Below are 21,289 nucleotides of genomic sequence, written 5' to 3' on the forward strand. Positions count from 1 at the left end.
TCGAAGGTATTTATTCACAAAATGCTGGAGTAACTCAGCAGGTCAGGCAGCATCTCAGGAGAGAAGGAATGGGTGAAGACCCTTCTTCAGACTGATGAAGGGTCTCGACCAGAAACGTCACCCATTCCTTCTCTCCAGAGATGCTGCCTGACCCACTGAGTTACTCCAGCATTTTGTGAATAAGTATATATATATATATGTATGTATATATGGAATGTATTTCAAAACTAAGAACTTGTCTTTTCGGGCAGTATATGGTCATTATGGATGTAATAGATGCTGCTGTTGATACATGTATAATATTAAAGTAATGTGAGAGTGGCAGCATGTCCCACTTGTGCACAGGGACACTGAGCATCTGGTCCCAGCAGCGGCAGCGCCTGCGCCGACCGCGGGGGCAGCAGCCGGTCGGCCACCCGGCGGCGGCGGCGGCGGCGATGGCGGCGCTGAAGCGGGAGCGGGAGCGGGAGGCCGAGTCGGAGGCCGGCGACGAGGCGGAGACGGGGGCGGGTGAGGGTGAGGGTGAGGGAGCGGCCGGGCCGGGGTGCGGGGTCAAGGGCGGGGGCGCGGGGACGGAGCCCGGGCCCTGAGAGCGAGGAGCGGCCGCGGCACCGACAGCCCGCCCGCCGGTTTCCAGAATCTTCCGTGGCCGTGACCTGGCGGAGCCCACGTGATCATGGATGGCCCGCCCCTCCTCCACACCCCCCCCCCCCCTCCACACCCACCCCCCCCACACCCCCCCCCCCTCCACACCCCCCCCTCCACACCCCCCCCCCTCCACACCCCCCCCCCCCTCCACACCCCCCCCCCCTCCACACCCCCCCCCCCTCCACACCCCCCCCCCTCCACACACCCCCCCCTCCACACCCCCCCCTCCACACCCCCCCCCTCCACACCCCCCCCTCCACACCCCCCCCTCCACACCCCCCCCCCCCTCCACACCCCCCCCCCCCTCCACACCCCCCCCTCCACACCCCCCCCTCCACACCCCCCCCTCCACACCCCCCCCCCCTCCACACCCCCCCCCCCCTCCACACCCCCCCCCCCTCCACACCCCCCCCTCCACACCCCCCCCTCCACACCCCCCCCCTCCACACCCCCCCCCTCCACACCCCCCCCTCCACAACCCCCCCCCGCACACACTGTACCCCCCCACACACTGTACCCCCCCCCACACACTGTACCCACCAACACTACCCCCCCACCTCAAACCCCCTACACACTGTACCCCCCCACACACACACTGTGCCCCCCACACACTGTACCCCCCACACACTGTACCCCCCCACACACTGTACCCACCAACACTACCCCCCCACCTCAAACCCCCCCTCACACTGTACCCCCCCCACACACACTGTACCCCCCCACACACACTGTACCCCCCCACACACACTGTACCCCCCACACACACTACCCCCCACACACTGTACCCCCACACACACTCTACCCCCACACACTACCCCCCCACACACTGTACCCCCCCCACACACACTCTACCCCCCCCACACACTCTACCCCCCCACACACTCTACCCCCCCACACACACTGTGCCCCCCTCACACTGTACCCCCCACACACTCTACCCCCACACACACTCTACCCCCCCACACACACTCTACCCCCCCTCACACTCTACCCCCACACACTCTACCCCCCCACACACACTGTACCCCCACACACTCTAACCCCCACACACTGTACCCCCCCCACACACTGTACCCCCCACACACTGTACCCCCCCACACACTGTACCCCCCCCACACACTGTAACCCCCCACACACTCTACCCCCCCCCACACACTGTACCCCCCCCCCACACACTGTACCCCCCCACACACTGTACCCCCCCACACACTGTACCCCCACACACACTGTACCCCCACACACACTGTACCCCCCCACACACTGTACCCCCCCACACACTGTACCCCCCCACACACTCTACCCCCCCACACTCTACCCCCCCACACTCTACCCCCCACACACTGTACCCCCCACACACTGTACCCCCCCACACACTGTACCCCCCACACACTCTACCCCCCCACACACTCTACCCCCCACACACTCTACCCCCCACACACTGTACCCCCCCACACACTGTACCCCCCACACACTGTACCCCCCCCCACACATTGTACCCCCCACACACTCTACCCCCCCCCACACACTGTACCCCCCACACACTGTACCCCCCACACACTGTACCCCCCCACACACTGTACCCCCCACACACTGTACCCCCCACACACTGTACCCCCCCACACACTCTACCCCCCACACACTGTACCCCCCCACACACTGTACCCCCCACACACTCTACCCCCCCCACACTCTACCCCCCACACACTGTACCCCCCCACACACTGTACCTCCCACACACTGTACCCCCCACACACTGTACCCCCCACACACTCTACCCCCCACACACTCTACCCCCCACACACTCTACCCCCCCACACACTCTACCCCCCACACACTCTACCCCCCCCACACACTCTACCCCCCACACACTCTATCCCCCCCACACACTCTACCCCCCACACACTCTACCCCTCTCTCCACCCCCCACCCCTCTCTCTACCCCCCCTCACCGCCCAACCTCCACCCTACAAACTCTACCCCGCATCCCCCTCACACTCTACCCTCAGCCCCAACCTCTATCCCGCACCCTCCTCAAACTCTACCCCCTCATCCTCACTCTCCCTCACCCCCCTCATCCTCTACCCCGCACCCTCCCCTTCCACATCCTCTATCCCTCAAACTCTACCCCTCTCTCTACCCCGCAACCTCTACCCCACAAACTCTACCCTTCTCAACACCCCCCTCTACCCTCTCCACCCCCTTGCACACTCATTAAACTCCCTACACACCCCTCAAACCTCCCATTCCCCCCTCAACACACCCCCCCAATCCCTACCCCCTCCCTCTACTCCCGCACCCCCCAACCCCTACCCCCTCACTCACAAACTCTATGCCGTTGCACATGCCTTAGATTCCCTACACACCCCTCAAACCTCCCATTCCCCCTCAAACCTCCCCTCACCTTTCAAACTCTGCCCCCTCCCTCTACCTACCCCTCACTCATAAACGGCTACCCCCTCACTTACAAACTCTCACTTACCCCTCACCCACAGAGCAATGTTTAAAAAGCTGTAGGATCGTGGACAGTGAGTTCCGATACCTTGTAAGTAACTGGGTTTTGTGCTAATGCCTAGCTTGGGTCAGTTCCAGAGATCTTGATTCTGGCACAGAATGTTGTGGATTTAGACCCTAATCAATAAATCCAGATGGAAAAATCTGATCCAACATCTGAAGAAGGGTCTCGACCCGAAACGTCACCCATTCCTTCTCTCCAGAGATGATGCCTGTCCCGCTGAGTTACTCCAGCATTTTGTGTCTATCTTTGGTTTAAACAAGCATATACAGTTCCAGCTCTTAGGGCCAAGGGAATCAAGGGATATGGGGAGAAGGCAGGAACGGGGTACTGATTGAGAATGGTCAGCCATGATCACATTGAATAGTGGTGCTGGCTCGTGGGGCCGAATGGCCTACTCCTGCACCTATTGTCTATTGAGAAGCTGCTGCTTTTGGATGAGATGTTAAACTAAGAGCCTTTGGGTGAATGTAAAACATCTCAGGACGTCGTGCAGAGGTGACCAAGAATTTACTGCATTGTCCTCGGCATTAGTTTTACTTCAGTCAACATTTCAAAAAAATAGTTTTAATTTATTGATAATCTCTACTATTTATGAGACTTTGTTGAGTATAAATTAGATAGTGTTTTTTGCATTAAAATAGTGATTACAGTATTAATTAACATGTCTACCATTTCCATATTTTCACAGTAATAGACCCTGCCACAAAGTGGCATTAAAAAGCTGCAAGGACATGGAAGGCAGGTTCTGTTACCCCACAGACAATAGAATCAATCTATTTGATTGATTATAATCATAGAGCATGGAAACAGGCCCTTCAGCCCAACTTTTCCACCCACCAAGATGTCCCATCTATACTTAAACTGTAATAATTATTTTAATACAAAAAAATGCTATCTAATTTGTACTTAAGGACTGGGGTACTTTGGCTCTTGTGTCTAAAATGAACTGCATTGAGTTAATATTAGCAAATGTAATATACATGGGCGGCACGGTGGCGCAGTGGTAGAGTTGCTGCCTTTACAGCTCTTGCAGCGCTGGAGACCCGGGTTCGATCCCGGCTACCGGTGCTGTCTGTATGGAGTTTGTACATTCTTCCCGTGACCGCATGGGTTTTCTCCGAGGTCTTCGGTTTCCTCCCACACTCCAAAGACGTGTAGGTTAATTGGCTTGGTATAAATGTAAATTGTCCCCAGTGTGTGTAGGATAGTGTTAATGTGCGGGGATCACTGGTCAAGGCGGACTCGGTGGGCCGAAGGGCCTATTTCCACGCTGTATCTTTAAAAAACTAAACATATGTATGTTGTTGCTTTTTCTAATTAGTGCCCTCAAAGATGACAAGAATCCATTGTCAGGATGAGGAGGATGACAGAAGTAGACATTGTCCCTACCTGGACACCATCAATAGGTCAGCATCAGCCACCTTTATTTTCTTATAATGGGGTGACATTTTTTCTTAATGTCTGGGTTTAATAATTAGAAAAAGGATTGGTAAATTATCTTGGAATTATATATTATAGTTAATTATATATAAACAATCAGTGTGTGGGGAAGTATATCTGCTAGATCATATTTCGTAATGTTGAGAGAGAACGCGGGTATCCATTTGCTAACCCTGTTTCCTGTTTCAATCCTGATTCTTCAGACTCAGAGATGAAAGTGCTGCCACAAACCTAATGATTCCCTTCCAGAAAGAGTTTTGTCCTGTATGGAACTGCACTGGATCTGTATTTACTTCATATAACTCCTTTAAAGAAGTCTTCCTCTTTGTTTTAGAGAATATTACAATCATGTTTTAATGCTTCTGCAACACTCAAAGCCTGACTAACGATTGTCAATTATAGGAGTGTGCTGGATTTTGACTTTGAGAAGTTGTGCTCTGTCTCCCTTTCTCACATCAATGTTTATGCCTGCCTGGTGTGTGGCAAATACTTTCAAGGTAAGCTCACTTTCTGCATTTTATTCATTTTGTATTCATTTGAGTTGGAATAAATAGACTAACAAATTAGTGAAAGAGTTGAGAATACAATTGAAGATATGCTATAACATTGAGGAGAGCAGCTATTTCAGATGTGATTACAAGTAACGAAGCTGGATCTAATCAATGGCCTTGGTGTTTGTTTATCAATACAATCGGCACAGTGGTGCAGCGGTAGAGATACTGCCTTACAGTAGCAGACTAGGGTTCGATCCTGACTACGGGTGCTGTCTGTATGGAGTTTGTATGTCCTCCCTGTAACCACGTGGGTTTTCTCTGGGTGCTCCGGTTTCCTCCCACCTTCACTTTTGTAGGTTAATTGGCATCTGTAAATTGTCCGTAGTGTATAGGATAGAACTAGTGTATGGGATGCTCGCTGGTCAGCTGAAGGGCCTGTTTCCATGCTCGATCTAAACAATTGTGTTTATGTAGGACTTGCTGCGGAAAATGGGAAACAAAGTCTGAGATTCTAGATTTGGGTACAATTGTCTATCACAGTGATAAGATTGAGGCAGTCTGTAGTAAATTGGACTTGCTTGTTAATAGTTAAAGCAACAAGATCAGTGGAAAATGTTCAAAGAAAGAGCATAATCTTTACACTGCTAAAATAAATGACTCTCCACGACACAAAAAAGTGATAAAAGATAGTGAGGATCAAATAGTACAGCACAGGACCAACCAGGCTCAGCGGCCCACAGTGCTTGGGCCAACCATGGTGCCATATCAACAATGAATAAAGTAATAAAAAACACACATGTGCAATAAAACTGCATAGATCGTAGAAATGGAGAGAGATACAAAGGACCAAAACTCATCCAATTATATAAAAAAAGAGAGTATGGAAGGAAATTTGATTAAAGGAGAAAAACGATTTAACACGCCTTTATAGTTTAAAAAATAAAAGGATGGTTTAATGTAATGTAAGCACTGTGAAAACTAATGATGGTGACATTATAAATGAAAATATGGAAATGGTAGACATGTTAAATAAGTAAATTACAAAAACCTGCAGATGCAGCAAATCTAAAATAAAACACAAAATGCTGGAGATATTGAGCAGTTCTGGGAGATTCATGGGGAGAGAAGTAGTTAACATTTTATCAGAATGGGGATTATGAAAAAAAGCGCTTTTACATTGCAGAGAAGGGGGAAGGGTCGAGAGAACAAAGGGAAGGTCTGGTGATGCAGACGGGTACTGACTAGGAGATGGCGAGGGCTAAATCATCTTCTATTTATGATCCCATTTGCTATCGGTCTTGCCCTTAACAGAAGCACTTTGTTCTGAGGAGAAAGTGAATCTATACTTGGAAAGGCAGGGATTAATCAAAGATAATCAGAATGGCTTTGCTTTAGCGGGAGATTTTGTTTGAGCATTTTGATTGCACTCATTGAAGAGATAACAAGATTATTGAAGAGGGCAATGTAGTTGGTGTCCACGTGGAGTTCAGTAAGATCTTTGACAAGGTCTCAGAAGGGAGACTGATCCAAAAGGTTAGAGCCCGTGGTATTCTGGACAAATTGATAACTTGCATCCCAAAGTGGTTTGGTGGTTGGAGGAGGTGTGACCGCGATTGTCACTTGCAGCCAGTGGAGCACCACGCAGATCGTATTAGGATCAGTTTCTCTTTGTTATATACATTGGTGAATGTTGAAAATGCGATTAGCAAGTTCAAAAATGACACAGAAATTAGTGGTATTGTTGATTGGAGGTAGGTAATCTTAGGCTAGAGTTTGATATTGATGAGTTGGTAAGATGGACAGATGGCATTTAATGCTGATAAGTGTGAGGTGACATTCTGGGAAGATTAATGAGGCTTTGACATAAACAATGAATGGCAATTGCCTCAATACTAAACTTCGGGTCCTGCTGCTCCCTCTGGTGGCGAGAGAAAAGGGTCTTTAACCTGAAATGTTAACGTTTCTCTTTGTGCAGATATGTTGAGTGTTTCCAGCATTTTCTGTTTTATTTTGGATTCCAGCATTTTGCAGTTAATTGATTTTTTTTGTTACATTGCTTTTGCACAAATTTTCATCTGTCCACGCCAGCCCATCTTGTTTGACTGTTCAGCTGGCAACAAGAATGTGACCATACATCCAGATTTGTAAACTGGGCTAGATTAAAGCACAAACTGGAGATATCTGGGTAGTTGCACTGCTTGATGCATGACTGATATATTCAAAACGTGAAAGTCCTGAACTTGTGAGTTGGCAAGCAGTGTGGGGATACAGTCACTCACCCTTGCTGAGTGAAAGGCTTTTCATTGACGGGATCCCACGAAGGATCAGTATCCATTGGGTCCTGTTGGGATGCATGGACTTCCTGCTTGGTAAATTAGATCATGGCTTTTCTGTGATGCACTCTGGTTGAGAAGATGTTGGCACTTTTTTCTGGGTTTCAAATTCTGGGTGGCCTTGGTTGAAGCTGACAGCCCAAGACTTCACCAGAACACAGCAGTGTTCATTTTTAGAATGGGGAAAAAATAATATTGATACAATAAAGTATCATTCATATTGCATAGGAAGGAATTGCAGATGCTGGTTTAAACTGAAGGTAGACATAAAAAGCTGGAGCAATTCAGTGGGACAGACAGCATCTCTGGAGAGAAGGAATGGGTGACGTTTCGGGTCGAGACCCTTCTTCAGATTGGTTAGGGGCAAGGGAAACGAGAAATATAGACGGTGATGTGGAGAGATAACGAACAATGAATGAAAGATATGATCTGACTTTGATAATAGTGATCTGTGCTTCCTAGGTCGAGGCCTGAAGTCTTACGCTAACATTCATAGTGTTCAGGTCGGGCACCACGTCTTTTTGAATCTGCACACTTTGAAGTTCTACTGCTTACCAGACAACTACGAAATCATTGACTCTTCTCTAGAAGACATCACGGTGAGCATGGTGCCTGGAAACAATGAACAAGCGACTGGAAGGGGGATTCTTTCTTCATTCTCCTCTTCTGAAACTCTGAGTCCTGTTGATATAAAGTTTCTTTGGGATTAGTTACTCCTCAGTGCTGTATCCTTGTGAATCTGGCGAAAGAATTTTGAAAGTCTTGATTAATGTTTGTGCTGCTCAAGTATTCCACCATGTATTTGTTCAATTGGATTTTTTGTGAAATGGATCATATGTGGGATGTTCAGATTTCTGGAGCTTTAGATAAAATTAGAAAAATGCTTCCCATCGCGGGGATCAATGGTTGGAAGGCATCAATTAAAAATCTAGCACCCGAAAGCAAACTTTATTGAGGGCACAGTATCACCCAATGGAAATTATCAAGAAATTCATCCAGGTGGGGACTGATTTGAACCTTCTCACGATCATGGACTTTGCTCTGAAATAAAGTTTGAAATGTAAGTTTTTCATTCCCTAATTTGCCCTTGAGCCACCTTGACCTGCTATGGTCCTTCTCATGAAAATACTCCCAGAATGCAGGTGAATGTCAAGGTCATAGGTGATAGGAGCAGAATTAGGCCATTTGGCCCATCAAGTCTACTTTGCCATTCAATCATGGCTGATGTATCTCTCCGTCACAACCCCATTCTCCTGCCTTCTCCCCATAACCCCTGACACCCGTTCTACTCAAGAATCGCCATTGACGGCCTCCACAGCCTTCTGTGGCAAAGAATTCCACAGATTCACCACCCTCTGACTAAAGAAATTCCTCCTCAACTCCTTCCAAAAGGAATATCCTTTAATTCTGAGGCTATGACCTCTAGTGTTAGACTCTCCCACTAGTGGAAATCACCTCTCCACATCCATTCTACCCAAGCCTTTCACTATTTGAGGGGAGTTGGTTGACTGGTTAGACTTTCTCTTGTTGGAGACAGTCATTGCTTTCTCTGCGCAGATTCTGATGTCATTCATCTATGATAACGAAACCGCGTTGAAGCTTTGCACAAAGTGTGTTTCTTTGTTTCGTATCTGAGAAGACTGTCGTCACTACTTATGGCACTTTTCTCTGCTTTGCAGTATGTGTTGAAACCAACTTTCACAAAACAACACATTGCAAACCTGGACAAACAATCTAAACTGTCGCGGGCCTACGATGGAACCACCTATCTGCCAGGAATCGTGGGGCTGAACAATATCAAGGCTAACGATTATGCCAATGTGGTGCTGCAGGTAAGGAAATAAATAAGTAATCCAGACAAGAGCAAGATTAACCTTGTGCCTCACTACGATGCCTGTAGTTCCATAGATTGCCTGGGCTCGTACATGAAGAATATATCTGTGGAACCAAGGAATTAGGCTGTTATGGAGAGGAGATATAAACATTGGGGTTAGAGCAGAGAATAAAATGGCAACCATTATGCATGTTGGCCATGCATGGTGAAAAGAGAAGCATGCATGTGGTATATAATAAATTTTAGGAGCATTGTTCACTGATGGCACATTTTAGCTTGCGTAGTTTTCCTTTCCTGCCCCCCGGTGTTTCAGAATGTGCTTCTCCATTTCTGTTTCAGGCCCTGTCCAATGTGCCTCCATTACGTAATTATTTCTTGGAGGAAGAAAACTACAAGGACATAAAGCGACCACCAGGAGACATAATGTTCCTGCTGGTGCAGAGGTTTGGAGAGCTGATGAGAAAGCTCAGGAATCCCAGAAACTTCAAAGCTCATGTGTCTCCACATGAGATGTTGCAGGCTGTAGTCCTATGCAGCAAGAAACGTTTCCAAATTACCAAACAGGGTGAGCGTTCATTTTTCTGGCTGAATATTGCAGAATCTACAAAGATTTGGCAGGAGAATAAAGAAACCCCCGCTGAAATTCTCTTCCTTTGTATTTTGACTTGTTTAACGCACATGTGTTGTACTTGCGGATGTACTTTAAAATAAGACCAAAAATGTTGAACTAACTGGTCAGGCAACATCTTTCCATTCACCCACAAACCTCTGTGTGGAAAGTGTTGCTGCTCGCTCGGGTGCTTTTTAAATAGCTCTTTTGATAATTCCCAGAATTTTTGCAGTCGATGTTTTCAGTGAATTACTTGTCTGCTGTTGCAGGTGATGCTGTTGATTTCCTGTCTTGGTTCCTAAATGCACTTCATATGGCACTAGGAGGGAACAAGAAGAAAAAGAGTAAGTTATTATATATAAACAAAAATTATTCCATGAGCTCATTCATATTTTATTGCAAATCTATATTTGGATCTAAACACAATGTATTTTCTGCCACTTATAAAGTGATTTTTAAGTTATTGTTAATCTAATCTAATGCAAAGCTGGTAGATTGTCCTCTGTGTGACTTCTACATCAAATAATAAACTATTAACACTCAATAGGCCCACATCAGACTGGCCATCTAGCCAATAACTTCAGCGATCCTAACTCTCCTGAATACTGCCACAGCAAGGTTCATGGGTCTTTGTGTGTGGGGAGTAAAATACGTTTTATTTTTTTGAAGAAAGGAAGTTGGTGGGTTGCCATTGTTTTGATAAATCGTGGGGTCAGCTGAGCTGTTGAAGTGGTATTGTGTGGGTCATGTGGAGCTTCTGAAGATTGCTGTGGTTTTGTCCTTTATTCCACGTGGCTTCTCAACATTGGAACATATTCCTCATTGCAGCCATCATCAACAGTGTGTTCCAGGGTTCCATGCGGATATTTACAAAGAAGCTGCCTCCACCAGACCTGGTAGGACCCAAATCATCTCTTGCTTTCATTCTATGCTTTTTCCCATGCCTTCTGATTGGCAGAACAGAACAGGTAGAAGGTGAACACAGAGCAGGGGGTTTGCTGAGAAATGAATTGACTTTCAGAAGACGGGATATTGGGGACAACAGGCAGGTTGGCTGTATCCTCCAGGGAGAACAAATGGACAACCGAGTGGCTTTCAGCTCTGAAGCTTTTTTAATTCTGTGCCCAAAGCACATTGTTGCCACCACTTTTAGAAATTATTGTAGCTTTAGGATCAGAATGCTGGAGTTGTTTGATACATTTTTAGTTGCACTTATTCTTTTTAGCCACATGGTGGCATTTAGGAGCCATTAATGCAAGTTGGTGCAAGTCCTACCAGCGTTGTGAGTGGAATGAATTTTGTTTCAAACCCTTCATTGTTAGTGTGGGTGAGGTAGAGGTATAGAGTGGAACAGTTCAGACAGCTTCACGTTTATTTTTGACTGCAGTATGTCAATATGTAACCAGTCAAGATAGTGATGATTAGTAAAAGGACACAGAGTGCTGGAGTAACTCAGCGGGTCAGGCAGCATCTGTGGAGAACATGGATAGGTGACGTTTCACAGAGTGCTGGAGTAACTCAGCGGGTCAGGCAGCATCTGTGGAGAACATGGATAGGTGACGTTTCACAGAGTGCTGGAGTAACTCAGCGGGTCAGGCAGCATCCCTGGAGAACATGGATAGGTGAAGTTTCACAGAGTGCTGGAGTAACTCAGCGGGTCAGGCAGCATCCCTGGAGAACATGGATAGGTGACGTTTCACAGAGTGCTGGAGTAACTCAGCGGGTCAGGCAGCATCCCTGGAGAACATGGATAGGTGAAGTTTCACAGAGTGCTGGAGTAACTCAGCGGGTCAGGCAGCATCCCTGGAGAACATGGATAGGTGACGTTTCACAGAGTGCTGGAGTAACTCAGCGGGTCAGGCAGCATCCCTGGGGAACATGGATAGGTGACATTTTGGGTGAATTGTGAAGCCAGAGAAAGGAATTTTGGGGGAGGGGGAGGGGAGAGGTAGGTGGGAATCCAGGTGTGGTGGAGGGGAGTGGGGTGTCGTGGAAGAAAGGGGAGGGGGGGTTGTAGGAGTTACTTAACATTGGTGTATTCAATGTTCCCCTCCCCTGTGCCCCACCTGGACTCCCACCTATTTCTCCCCTCCCCCTCCCCTCCTCCTACATTCACCCCTCTGGCTTCACAATTCACAACTCTTCAATCCAGTCTCATCCCTTCTGCTTTTATCTGCCACTTTTGTTTCGACCATCTGCCAATCATTGCCCCTCACCTCTGTTTATCTTTTTTCTGCCATGCTTTTTACCCCTCTCAACACCCCGCCCCTCACAATCAGAATGAAGAAGGATCCCGACTTGAAACATTGCCTATCCATGTTCGCTAGAGATGCTGTCTGAGCCACTGAGTTACTCCAGCACTTTGAGTCCTTTTGTGTAAACCAGCATCTGCAGTTTCTACATCAATGCTTTTAGTGCTGGGAGTGCAGCAATTCCCTAGTTGTCTTCAAACACTCCTTTGTGTTAGTTTCACAATCAACCTCCTAATCTACCACTTGAAACGCTCTTCAGCAGGACAATGGTCAGTTACAATGTAAAATTCCCTCTAGATTTCCCCATCTAATATTCTTAGTGCAGGTAAAGTATGAGATAGTTACGGTAAAGGTCCTTCTACGTGAGTCTAATCATCTCACTTGGGCTGTGTGCAGCAAGGTTTGATATAAATTGGTTCCCAACAGCTACAAATCACCACAGCAGCATGAAATTTTAACCTGCGTTTTCAGTAGACTCTCAGCCAGTGTAGTGCTGATCTTTAGAATTATTTAGCTTTATGTAACCATTGATCAATAATGGCCTCCAGTTGCTTTTTTATTATTATTATTCTGTTTATAAAGGTTCACTTGCACATATGTCAATAACTTTAGAAGGGACTTGCTTTCCTCCAATGGTCGTCTGCCATTGGTGCTGATCCAGACTGGACACTTGTGCCAACGTTCATGGGCTGAACTTAACGTTAATGATTGTGGAATAGGTTATGAAGGAAAACCATTATGAAACTGCTGAAGAAAAGGGTCGTAATGTTGGGTAGGTCGGTTAGCTGGAATTGAACAAAACCAGGCTTACTGGCTCTAATAGCCTTTTCCTGATTTTAAAACAAAAATTTCTGTGTTGAAAACTGCTGGACCAATAGCTTGTCTTTGATTGATTTTAGTAATGGGAGCTTGGCAGTGAGTGCGGTGTACTCTTTAAAGGGGATCAGAGCGATTCCAAGGAGCCTGAGGGAATGATTTAAAGCATTGTCCATCACCTTGAGAGCTGAGCTTGCATCTTGTCAGCTTGATGAATGGCTGGGATAATCGTTCCTCTTGTGACCATTCAGCCAGTGGTAATGCATTGAGTATGGAGATTAGTTAGCTGCCAGTGGCTTCTCTCGTGTTCAAAACATGTTAATAGACGTTTAAAAAGAAAGCATTAACTTTCTTTTCATGTCCTCTCTGTAGACACCGGAGGAGAAAGAGCAACTGCTAGAAATGCAGGAGTTCAAGGAAACCATGACTGAGTCCACCTTCTTGTACTTGACCCTGGACCTGCCAACCGCACCTCTGTACAAGGACGAGAAGGAGCAGCTGATCATTCCGCAAGTTCCACTCTTCAACATCATGGCAAAATTCAATGGCATCACAGAGAAGGTTGGTGCAAAATTATAAGGCAAATGAGAATAAAACTGAATACTCTTAGCAAACAGAGCAAATTTAATTGAAGTAAGGTAGCGGAGATATCAGAGTGTACAACAGGACTACAAAGTAACAGGAAGAGCACTGCGAGTGTGGAGCCCGTTGTGTGCAATGCCCAGTAGGTGATGCATGTATCTGAGCCTAGACTTCCAAACCCCTAATGTTTCCCAGTGGTTTTGTCAATATTTACTTTTCAAGTTTAGCTTAGTTTTTTTAGTTTAGAGATACATCATGTTAAATCGGCCCACAGAGCCTGCACCGACCAACGATCCCCGTACACTAGTTCCATCCTAGCAATGTAGCTAGTAGAGCCGTTGCCTCAGCTCCAGCTACTCCACACAGTCCAGACCTCCGATGCTGTCTGTGTGGAGTTTGCACATTCTCCCTGTGGCCACCTGGGTTTCCTCCCACATGCCTAGGATCTGAGTGTTGGTAGATTGATTGACCTCTGTACATTTCTCTGGTTAGTAGGTTAGTAGTGGCATTTGGGGGGATTTGATGGGGATCTGGGAAGAATCAATTAAAATGAGCATAAACATGGAGGTCAGTGCAGATGCAGTGGATCAAAGGATCTATTTCTTTGCCATACAACCTTATTTCAAATCATATAATCAGGTCATGTTCCACAGAGCTGTTTGTGAGACCTGACTGCGCACAAATTGGGTCATTTGTTATTAATCTAAGTCCTATTGGAAAAGCTGATAATTATTGTACATCTCCTTTTTGTCTGATCAGTATAAGTAGTTTGCTGGATGACCTCAAAGCAGTTACGTGGTGTGTATAGAATGGGAATGGTGCCATGTAAACCAGACAGGGTGAGGTTCTCTTTCCCAAAGAATAATATTGAAGCTATTGGATATATTTTGGATATGAAAACTGTATGGTTAATTTGAACTGATCACCAGTTTTATTTAACAAGGAAGCTTAACTATATTTAATTTTTTTAATTACTATGGTTGGATTTTAATTTGCATTTAAACTTATTCATCCAGTATCACAACTGCTATTCTACTGTAGCTTTATTTTCCAACATTACAACAGTAACCACATTTGCAAGCATTTTATTTGCTGCAAAACATTTTCGACCATCCTGAGGTTATGACGGGTGTTTCATGCTTGCAAGCTCTGACACCTTGAGAACTGTTCTTTATATTTTCTTCAGGAGTATAAAACCTACAAGGAGAATTTCCTGAAGAGGTTTCAGCTGACAAAGCTCCCACCCTATCTCATCTTTTACATCAAGAGGTTCACAAAGAACAATTTCTTCATTGAGAAAAATCCCACCATTGTCAACTTTCCAATAACGTAAGTAATAACTTCACCTTTTAGTTGAATGTGGTTGCATTAGTCATAGAGTAACAGTACAGAAATGGCTCCTTTGGCCCAATGTCCATTTGGACCAAGATGCCATCTAAGCTAGTCCCATTGGCTTGTGTTTGGTCAATATCCCTTTAAATCTTTCCTATCCACATAGCTGTTCAAATAGCTTTTAAATATTGTTATTGTACCTCCTCAACCACTAACTCTGGCAGTGTGTTCCATATATGCGCCATTTTATGAATAATAAAGATGCCCCTCGGGTCTCTTCTAAATCTTTCCCCTAATACCTTAACCCAATGTGCTTTAAATTTGACTTCCCCTTCTCTGGAAACAAAAATATTCTGTATATTCACCCTATCTATTCCCCTTATGATTTTATACACCTCTAGAAGATCACCACCGAACTTCCTGCGCTCCAAGGAATAAAGTCCTAGTCTGCCCAACCTCCCCCTGTTACTCAGGTCCTCGAGTCTTGGCAACGACTTGTAAATCATTTTTGCACTCTTTCCAGCTTAATGCTGTCATTCCTAGAGCATGGTAACCAAAACTGCACACAGCACTACAAGTGCAGCCTCACCAACGTCTTGCACAACTGCAACATAATGTCTCATCTCTTGTACTTAATGCCCTGGCTGATGAAAGCCAGCATTCAAAACGCTTTCTACGCCATCCTGTCTACGTGTGATGTGAAAAAACTGTGTACTTGCACCCCTGGCTCCCTCTGTTCTGCAACACTCTCTAGAGAATGTGATGGTCTTTCTCAGAACTGGCCGAGTTTGACCTGCTGCATCTTTGTAATAACTAGTGATTGTATCCAAGCTTTGTTGAGGCAATTCTCATCTGATTTTGACACCTGGTGTATGGGTGAGTTACCATAACAACACTAACAGAAACGTTCTGCTGTTCTTGGGCTGGAGGCAGTAAAGTATTTGTAACACTCTCCTGCTTGGCTGATATCGGCTGATGCAGAATAGACATTCAAAATTAAAATGTAAAGTGCTGGAAATACCAGCTGACACAATACTCTGTGAGCTGCTCAGGTGAATGAGGTGAAGTTAAAGAAGGGGTGAAAGGTAAAAGAATGTGCTGGGAACTCTGAGCTACACAATTCTCTAGGTGCTGGGAATCTAAAAGGGTAAGTGCAGGAAATATCCAACAGATCAGGCTGCATCTTCCAGGAGTTCGGATAACAGGGATTTAGTGTTTTAAACCATTCATGTTTATTGCAATGTGTTTCAGGAACGTGGATTTGCGAGAGTACTTGTCAGAGGAGGTTCAGGCGGTACACAAACACACCACCTATGACCTGATAGGTAACGTGGTCCATGATGGGAAGCCCGGTGAAGGAGCATACCGCGTCCACGTTCTGCATCATGTGAGTTTGCTGCTCATCAGCACCTGTCTGTCAGTTGCTGGCATCACTTGCTCTTTATGTGAGTAATAGAACAATAGCTGTTCGCAGCCTTGAGACCTCCAGTGGAATGAATGAATGAACACAAGATCATGTCACAGATACATGGGGGGGGGGGGGGGTAGGCTGAGCATGATCCATATGGGTTCTACAAGCCACGCAGGGGACAACAAATAGCTCGAGTTGCTGATTTCTTTATCAGGTATATGATTTCTTTATCAGGTATATGATTTCTGTACCAAGTATATGATCTCTTTATCAGGTATATGAAGCTATATTTTCTTAGCTCTCATTCTTGTGTATTGTATGCAAAACAAAACATTTCACTGTACCACGTATATGTGACACTAAAGTATCAATCAAGATAGGATTGTCAAACACAGTGCCATTCAGAGTATTGTGCTGTGTTGACTCTGGCAAAAGCTGTTTTGATCGCTGCACCCTTGCTCTTTCTCTGAAGGCCTGCAGTTTTTTGCCCTTCAGGTATTTTTCTAATTTCCTTTTGAGTGTCTGATAGTTTAAGACTTCACTAGGACTCATTGTCATTATTGCTTCAGTAAATACGGAAGCATTTTAACAGCTTTCGGCACAATAAATGGGATAACAGCTGGAAGTCGTGAATGGTAAGGTGTTTACAGCGTATTAAACCCAGAACTGCACCTTTGTGAATTTTGGCATCTGTATCCTTGTCCCCGTTCACCCTCTTTGGCTCAGTATCTTATTATTGCTTCTCTTTCTGATCTTTGGGATTGTCACATTGCTTATCTGGCATCCAGTTTTTAAACAGCAGAAATCTCCTCCAACCAGATATTAGGAAAATGGAATATAAGGACAAATTGCACATTTCAAGAATTCTCTGCTTTTGTTTCAGATTTTCACTTTTATTTTGAACGGCAAGGTACATGGAGGATGGGAAAAGGCAATAAAAGAAAAGCTATTTCAGACACTGAGAGCCTAATGTTGCAGAAAGCCCATAAAAGAATACTAAATGTGGGAGTGTAATTAAGAGGGAGATAATAGGAAAGCAAAGGAGGCTATGAAAAATCAAAGAAAATCCAACGCTGTTTTATAAGAGCAATGGAATAATTATGGAAAGTGTTGAGCCTGTTAGGGACTAAAAAACTAATGTGTTTGTAAGTGGAGGATGTGGGCAAGAGTCTCAATGAGTACGTTGTGATTGTCTTTACGAATGAGGGGTAATGGTACTATAAAGTAGAGTGAATGCTTAATATTGGAGGAGATGAACATAATAGAGGAAGAGTGCATTGGCAGGTCCACGTGGTCTATCCCTGACTGGTAAAATAAACAAGGGAGGAGATTGCTGAGGCTCCGACTATCTTTTTCTAATCGTCCCTAGCTGTGGGAGAAATGGCAGAGGATTAATGCACTTCCAGTGCTCCACAATTGTTTCAAAAGGAATAAACCAAGTAATTGTAGGCCAATTTGGCTCATCTCTTAAACCGTCAACAAATTGGGCAAGTGATTGGAATCAATTGCGGGATAGTGTAAACGGTGATGTGGAAAGCAGGGATTACTCGGGATAGACCGCATGGGTCTGTCACAGAACGGTTCAGTCTGTCGTGGAATTGCATTTCCTGTGGATGTGAGGGAGGTGTGTTTGATGTGGTCCATGTAGATTGTTTGCTCGGATAGACCACAGTGTGAACACCAAATGCAGGTCACTAGATCTAGTTCTGGCCCGCCCGATACTGTGGAGGACGCAGGGGAACTTTTGAAGCGTTTTACCAAGAATGGAACATTTAACTGAGGAAAGATTGGATCTGCTGGGGATGCAGTAGAGGAGGTTGAGGGGAGACCTCCAATTCTGTTGAGCCAAGATAGAAAAGAAAAAAGACAGGTATATTTCCTTTGGCATAAGTGTTAATAACTAGGGGATGAAGATTTAAAGTAATTGCTGGAAGTATTTAAAGGAAATGTGGAAGCTTTACACTCGGGGGGGGGGGGGGGCAGAAAGGTCTGGAACCCTTTGACTGAATGGGTAACGGACAATAGGTGCAGGAGGAGGCCATTCGGCCCTTCGAGCCAGCACCACCATTCAATGTGATCATGGCTGATCATTCTCATCAGTACCCCGTTCCTGCCTTCTCCCCATACCCCCTGACTCCGCTATCCTTAAGAGCTCTATCTAGCTCTCTCTTGAATGCATTCAGAGAATTGGCCTCCACTGCCTTCTGAGGCAGAGAATTCCACAGATTCACAACTCTCTGACTGACATTTTTTTTTCCTCATCTCAGTTCTAAATGGCCTACCCCTTATTCTTAAACTGTGGCCCCTTGTTCTGGACTCCCCCAACATTGGGAACATGTTTCCTGCCTCTAACGTGTCCAACCCCTTAATAATCTTATACGTTTCGATAAGATCTCCTCTCATCTTTCTAAACGGAACCAGAAAGCCTCACGGCATGTAAAGAGTACTTGAAGAGATGTGATGTGCATGGCTGCGGATGACAGGTGAGGTTAGGCTGGGAGTTTCTTTATCCATCTGGATGGACATGACAGCCTCAATGCTTTCCTTCTGTGTCATAATTTGTTTTGGATCTGTCCTGTGATTTACAGTGTCAGGTTTTTATTTTGTTTTTGCATGGAGATCTACACTAGTTAATCTGAGTAGAAAGCTGTTGTGTAAACTAGGTAGTGTATCTACTTGTTTGACCAAGAGGTCCATTATACTGTGTACTATTTCCTGCAATGTAAGAAACTCTTTTAAATGTAATAGTAAAAAATAAATTGCTGGAGGATCTCAGCTGGTCAGGCAGCAGCAATGAAGGGAGATGGACCCTTCACCAGTCTGAAGGGATTTGTAGAATAGTTCCAATCTGAAACATCCTCCCACAGATGCTGTCTGACCCACTAAGTTCCTGCAGCACTTTGTGTTTAACTTGAGATTCCAACATTTTCAGACTCTTCTGTCGCCTGTTTGCAAACATAATACTTGTATCTTTCTCCTTTCAGGGAACAGGGAAGTGGTACGAGCTGCAAGATCTACAAGTTACAGATATCTTGCCACAGATGATCACCCTATCTGAGGCTTATATTCAGGTTAGTACTGCCAGGGGCAATGTTACCGTGCTTTCCTGCTCCACATACTGCTGTTTGTATTCACACAAGAGTACTGATTATATAGATTCCAGATGTAGTTCAGATAATAAGGCAAATTTCAATGGAATTTAAGAGCATAAGATGTGATTAAGAATACACTAGTGCAGCTTACAGCTGCAAGAATGGAAGCTAGTCCAGCTCTGTGTACATTCAACTCTTTGCTCCATCCCACGTTTTGTTCTTTCCCGGGACCAGGAACTAGTAGAATTCCATACTTCCTGTAATCTTTCTTTTCTTCTCTGATCAAAAGGCTCTCTATACTACACATGGTATTCCTGGATACTTTCTGACTCTGCATTCTCCCCTGTTGTCCTCAACTGGACTTCATTTTCTTTCCCAATAATTGAAAATACCTGGAACATGGGTAAGGAAATAGGAGCAGGCGGTCGGATCATGGCTGATCTGGCCCAGCACTCAGCTCCTCCTATGTGAGAATGTTTTTTTTTGCCAGTCCCACCACTAATATTTTGCATGTCATTGAGAGACATGGGCCATATTTAGGCAAACAGAACAACTTGGTTGGCATGGACTGGCTGGGCAAAAGGGCCTGTCTCTATGCTGTATGGCTCAACGCTTGTCAATGGGAGCTCTATATGTGTTGGTTTGAATTGGCAAGCCACAGGAGGAGGAGCTGGTGCTTCAATGAACAGCAGTCGTCTTCCCTGGGGAAGATTTCAAAAGACCATAATGGCAACATCGTGTTGACTGGAATGGACTTTAATTCACACTTGAGCTGAATGGTGCAAAGAGCAATGGTGCTGAATGAACCAAGCACTTCCATACTTCCTGTAATCCTGTTTCAGCTCCACATACTGTTTACAAATTACAGATCTGGAAGAGACGAGAAGACAGCGACGAAGGTCTTCCCAGTCAGAAAGGAGCATGAGCTGGGACAGGGAGAATCTTCTGACCATCGGCATCTTGCCCATGACCACCAGGGGGTGTGTTGAGCTGACCCTGAAGATGCTGGCAATATTTAAAGCAAAGGCTGACGATACCCATATTTGGCAGATGTGGAGTGCACAGACATGGCAATGATGCAGTGATTTCCTACCTCTGGCGTTCAAACTAACTTCTCCAATATGGAGTTGTGAAGGTGTGCAGGGATTTACATGATAACGGTGGGGGGGGGGGGGGGGGGCAGGGATATTTTGATGGAATGAGCCCCATTTGCCAATGGAGTGAGCCCCATTCACCCTGGAACACCAGCCACTTTGAATCATCTTTGTCTTTGCTGGAAAAGTGGCAGAGTGAACCCCAGAGGCTGGTGCAAACCTCTTGTTTTGTTATGACCTTGCTTCATCGTCAAGGAGAAGCAGCCTTCTACATTATGGCTGATGTTTCAAATGCTGCCAAGCTGAGAAGAGCTATTTACTGACGTTCCAGAGTGCAGAAACTGGCCCGTCTTTAGGCTGGAAACATCAGTGTCCATGTGCAAAATCTGTATGTCTTAATTTTGTAATATGTTGAAGTGGAATTGGAAGATCTGAATACTGAAGGAGAGCAGGATCTAGGTATTTTTGGATCGGTTTAACTAATTCTTGCTCTTTGTTTTAGAAATTATAGCAGCAAAACATTTCTCATGGTCAACTTCCTGGATTATTTTGTCAATTTCTGTCAATTGAGATAAATAAAATGTTCATTTAAGGTTTGGTTGGCATTGAGCATTCAAGGGTGGTGGATTCATTGGGTTATGGCACACCTGCTGATGTAACTGACCAGGTATCTCAACCACCTGAAGAATAAAGCCATGTATTTTATCTTTTAGTAATCAACTTCTCTCCTGAGTGTTTTGCTTTCTTTCCACTTGCGCGGATGATAGCTTCTGGCCTGTGCCTGACCCGTATGAGTCTTGACTCTGTCAATCTTTAAATATTTTCTTATAATCGTG

General features: G+C 45.4%; 1 protein-coding gene across 4 annotated transcripts; it reads left to right on the forward strand.

Moving 5' to 3' along the window:
- The first annotated feature begins 385 nt into the window (after nt 1-385).
- Nucleotides 386-21,173, forward strand: usp39 (ubiquitin specific peptidase 39). 4 transcript variants are annotated; one of them, XM_078429196.1, is made up of 13 exons: nt 386-516; nt 4,485-4,569; nt 5,006-5,100; nt 7,893-8,029; nt 9,110-9,262; nt 9,604-9,829; nt 10,144-10,218; nt 10,703-10,770; nt 13,315-13,503; nt 14,711-14,853; nt 16,108-16,243; nt 19,252-19,338; nt 20,228-21,173. In XM_078429196.1, exons 1-13 carry the CDS (start codon nt 438-440, stop codon nt 20,282-20,284), a joined length of 1,530 nt encoding a protein of 509 aa, XP_078285322.1. In that variant the 5' UTR covers nt 386-437; the 3' UTR covers nt 20,285-21,173. The 4 variants fall into 4 exon arrangements, with proteins under 4 accessions (XP_078285322.1, XP_078285323.1, XP_078285321.1 ...); XM_078429197.1 differs by having other exon boundaries at nt 400-510; XM_078429195.1 differs by having other exon boundaries at nt 420-522.
- Nucleotides 21,174-21,289: the final 116 nt, after the last annotated feature.

This window comes from Rhinoraja longicauda, chromosome 36, assembly GCF_053455715.1.
Source record: "Rhinoraja longicauda isolate Sanriku21f chromosome 36, sRhiLon1.1, whole genome shotgun sequence".
Classification (NCBI taxonomy): Eukaryota; Metazoa; Chordata; class Chondrichthyes; order Rajiformes; family Arhynchobatidae; genus Rhinoraja; species Rhinoraja longicauda.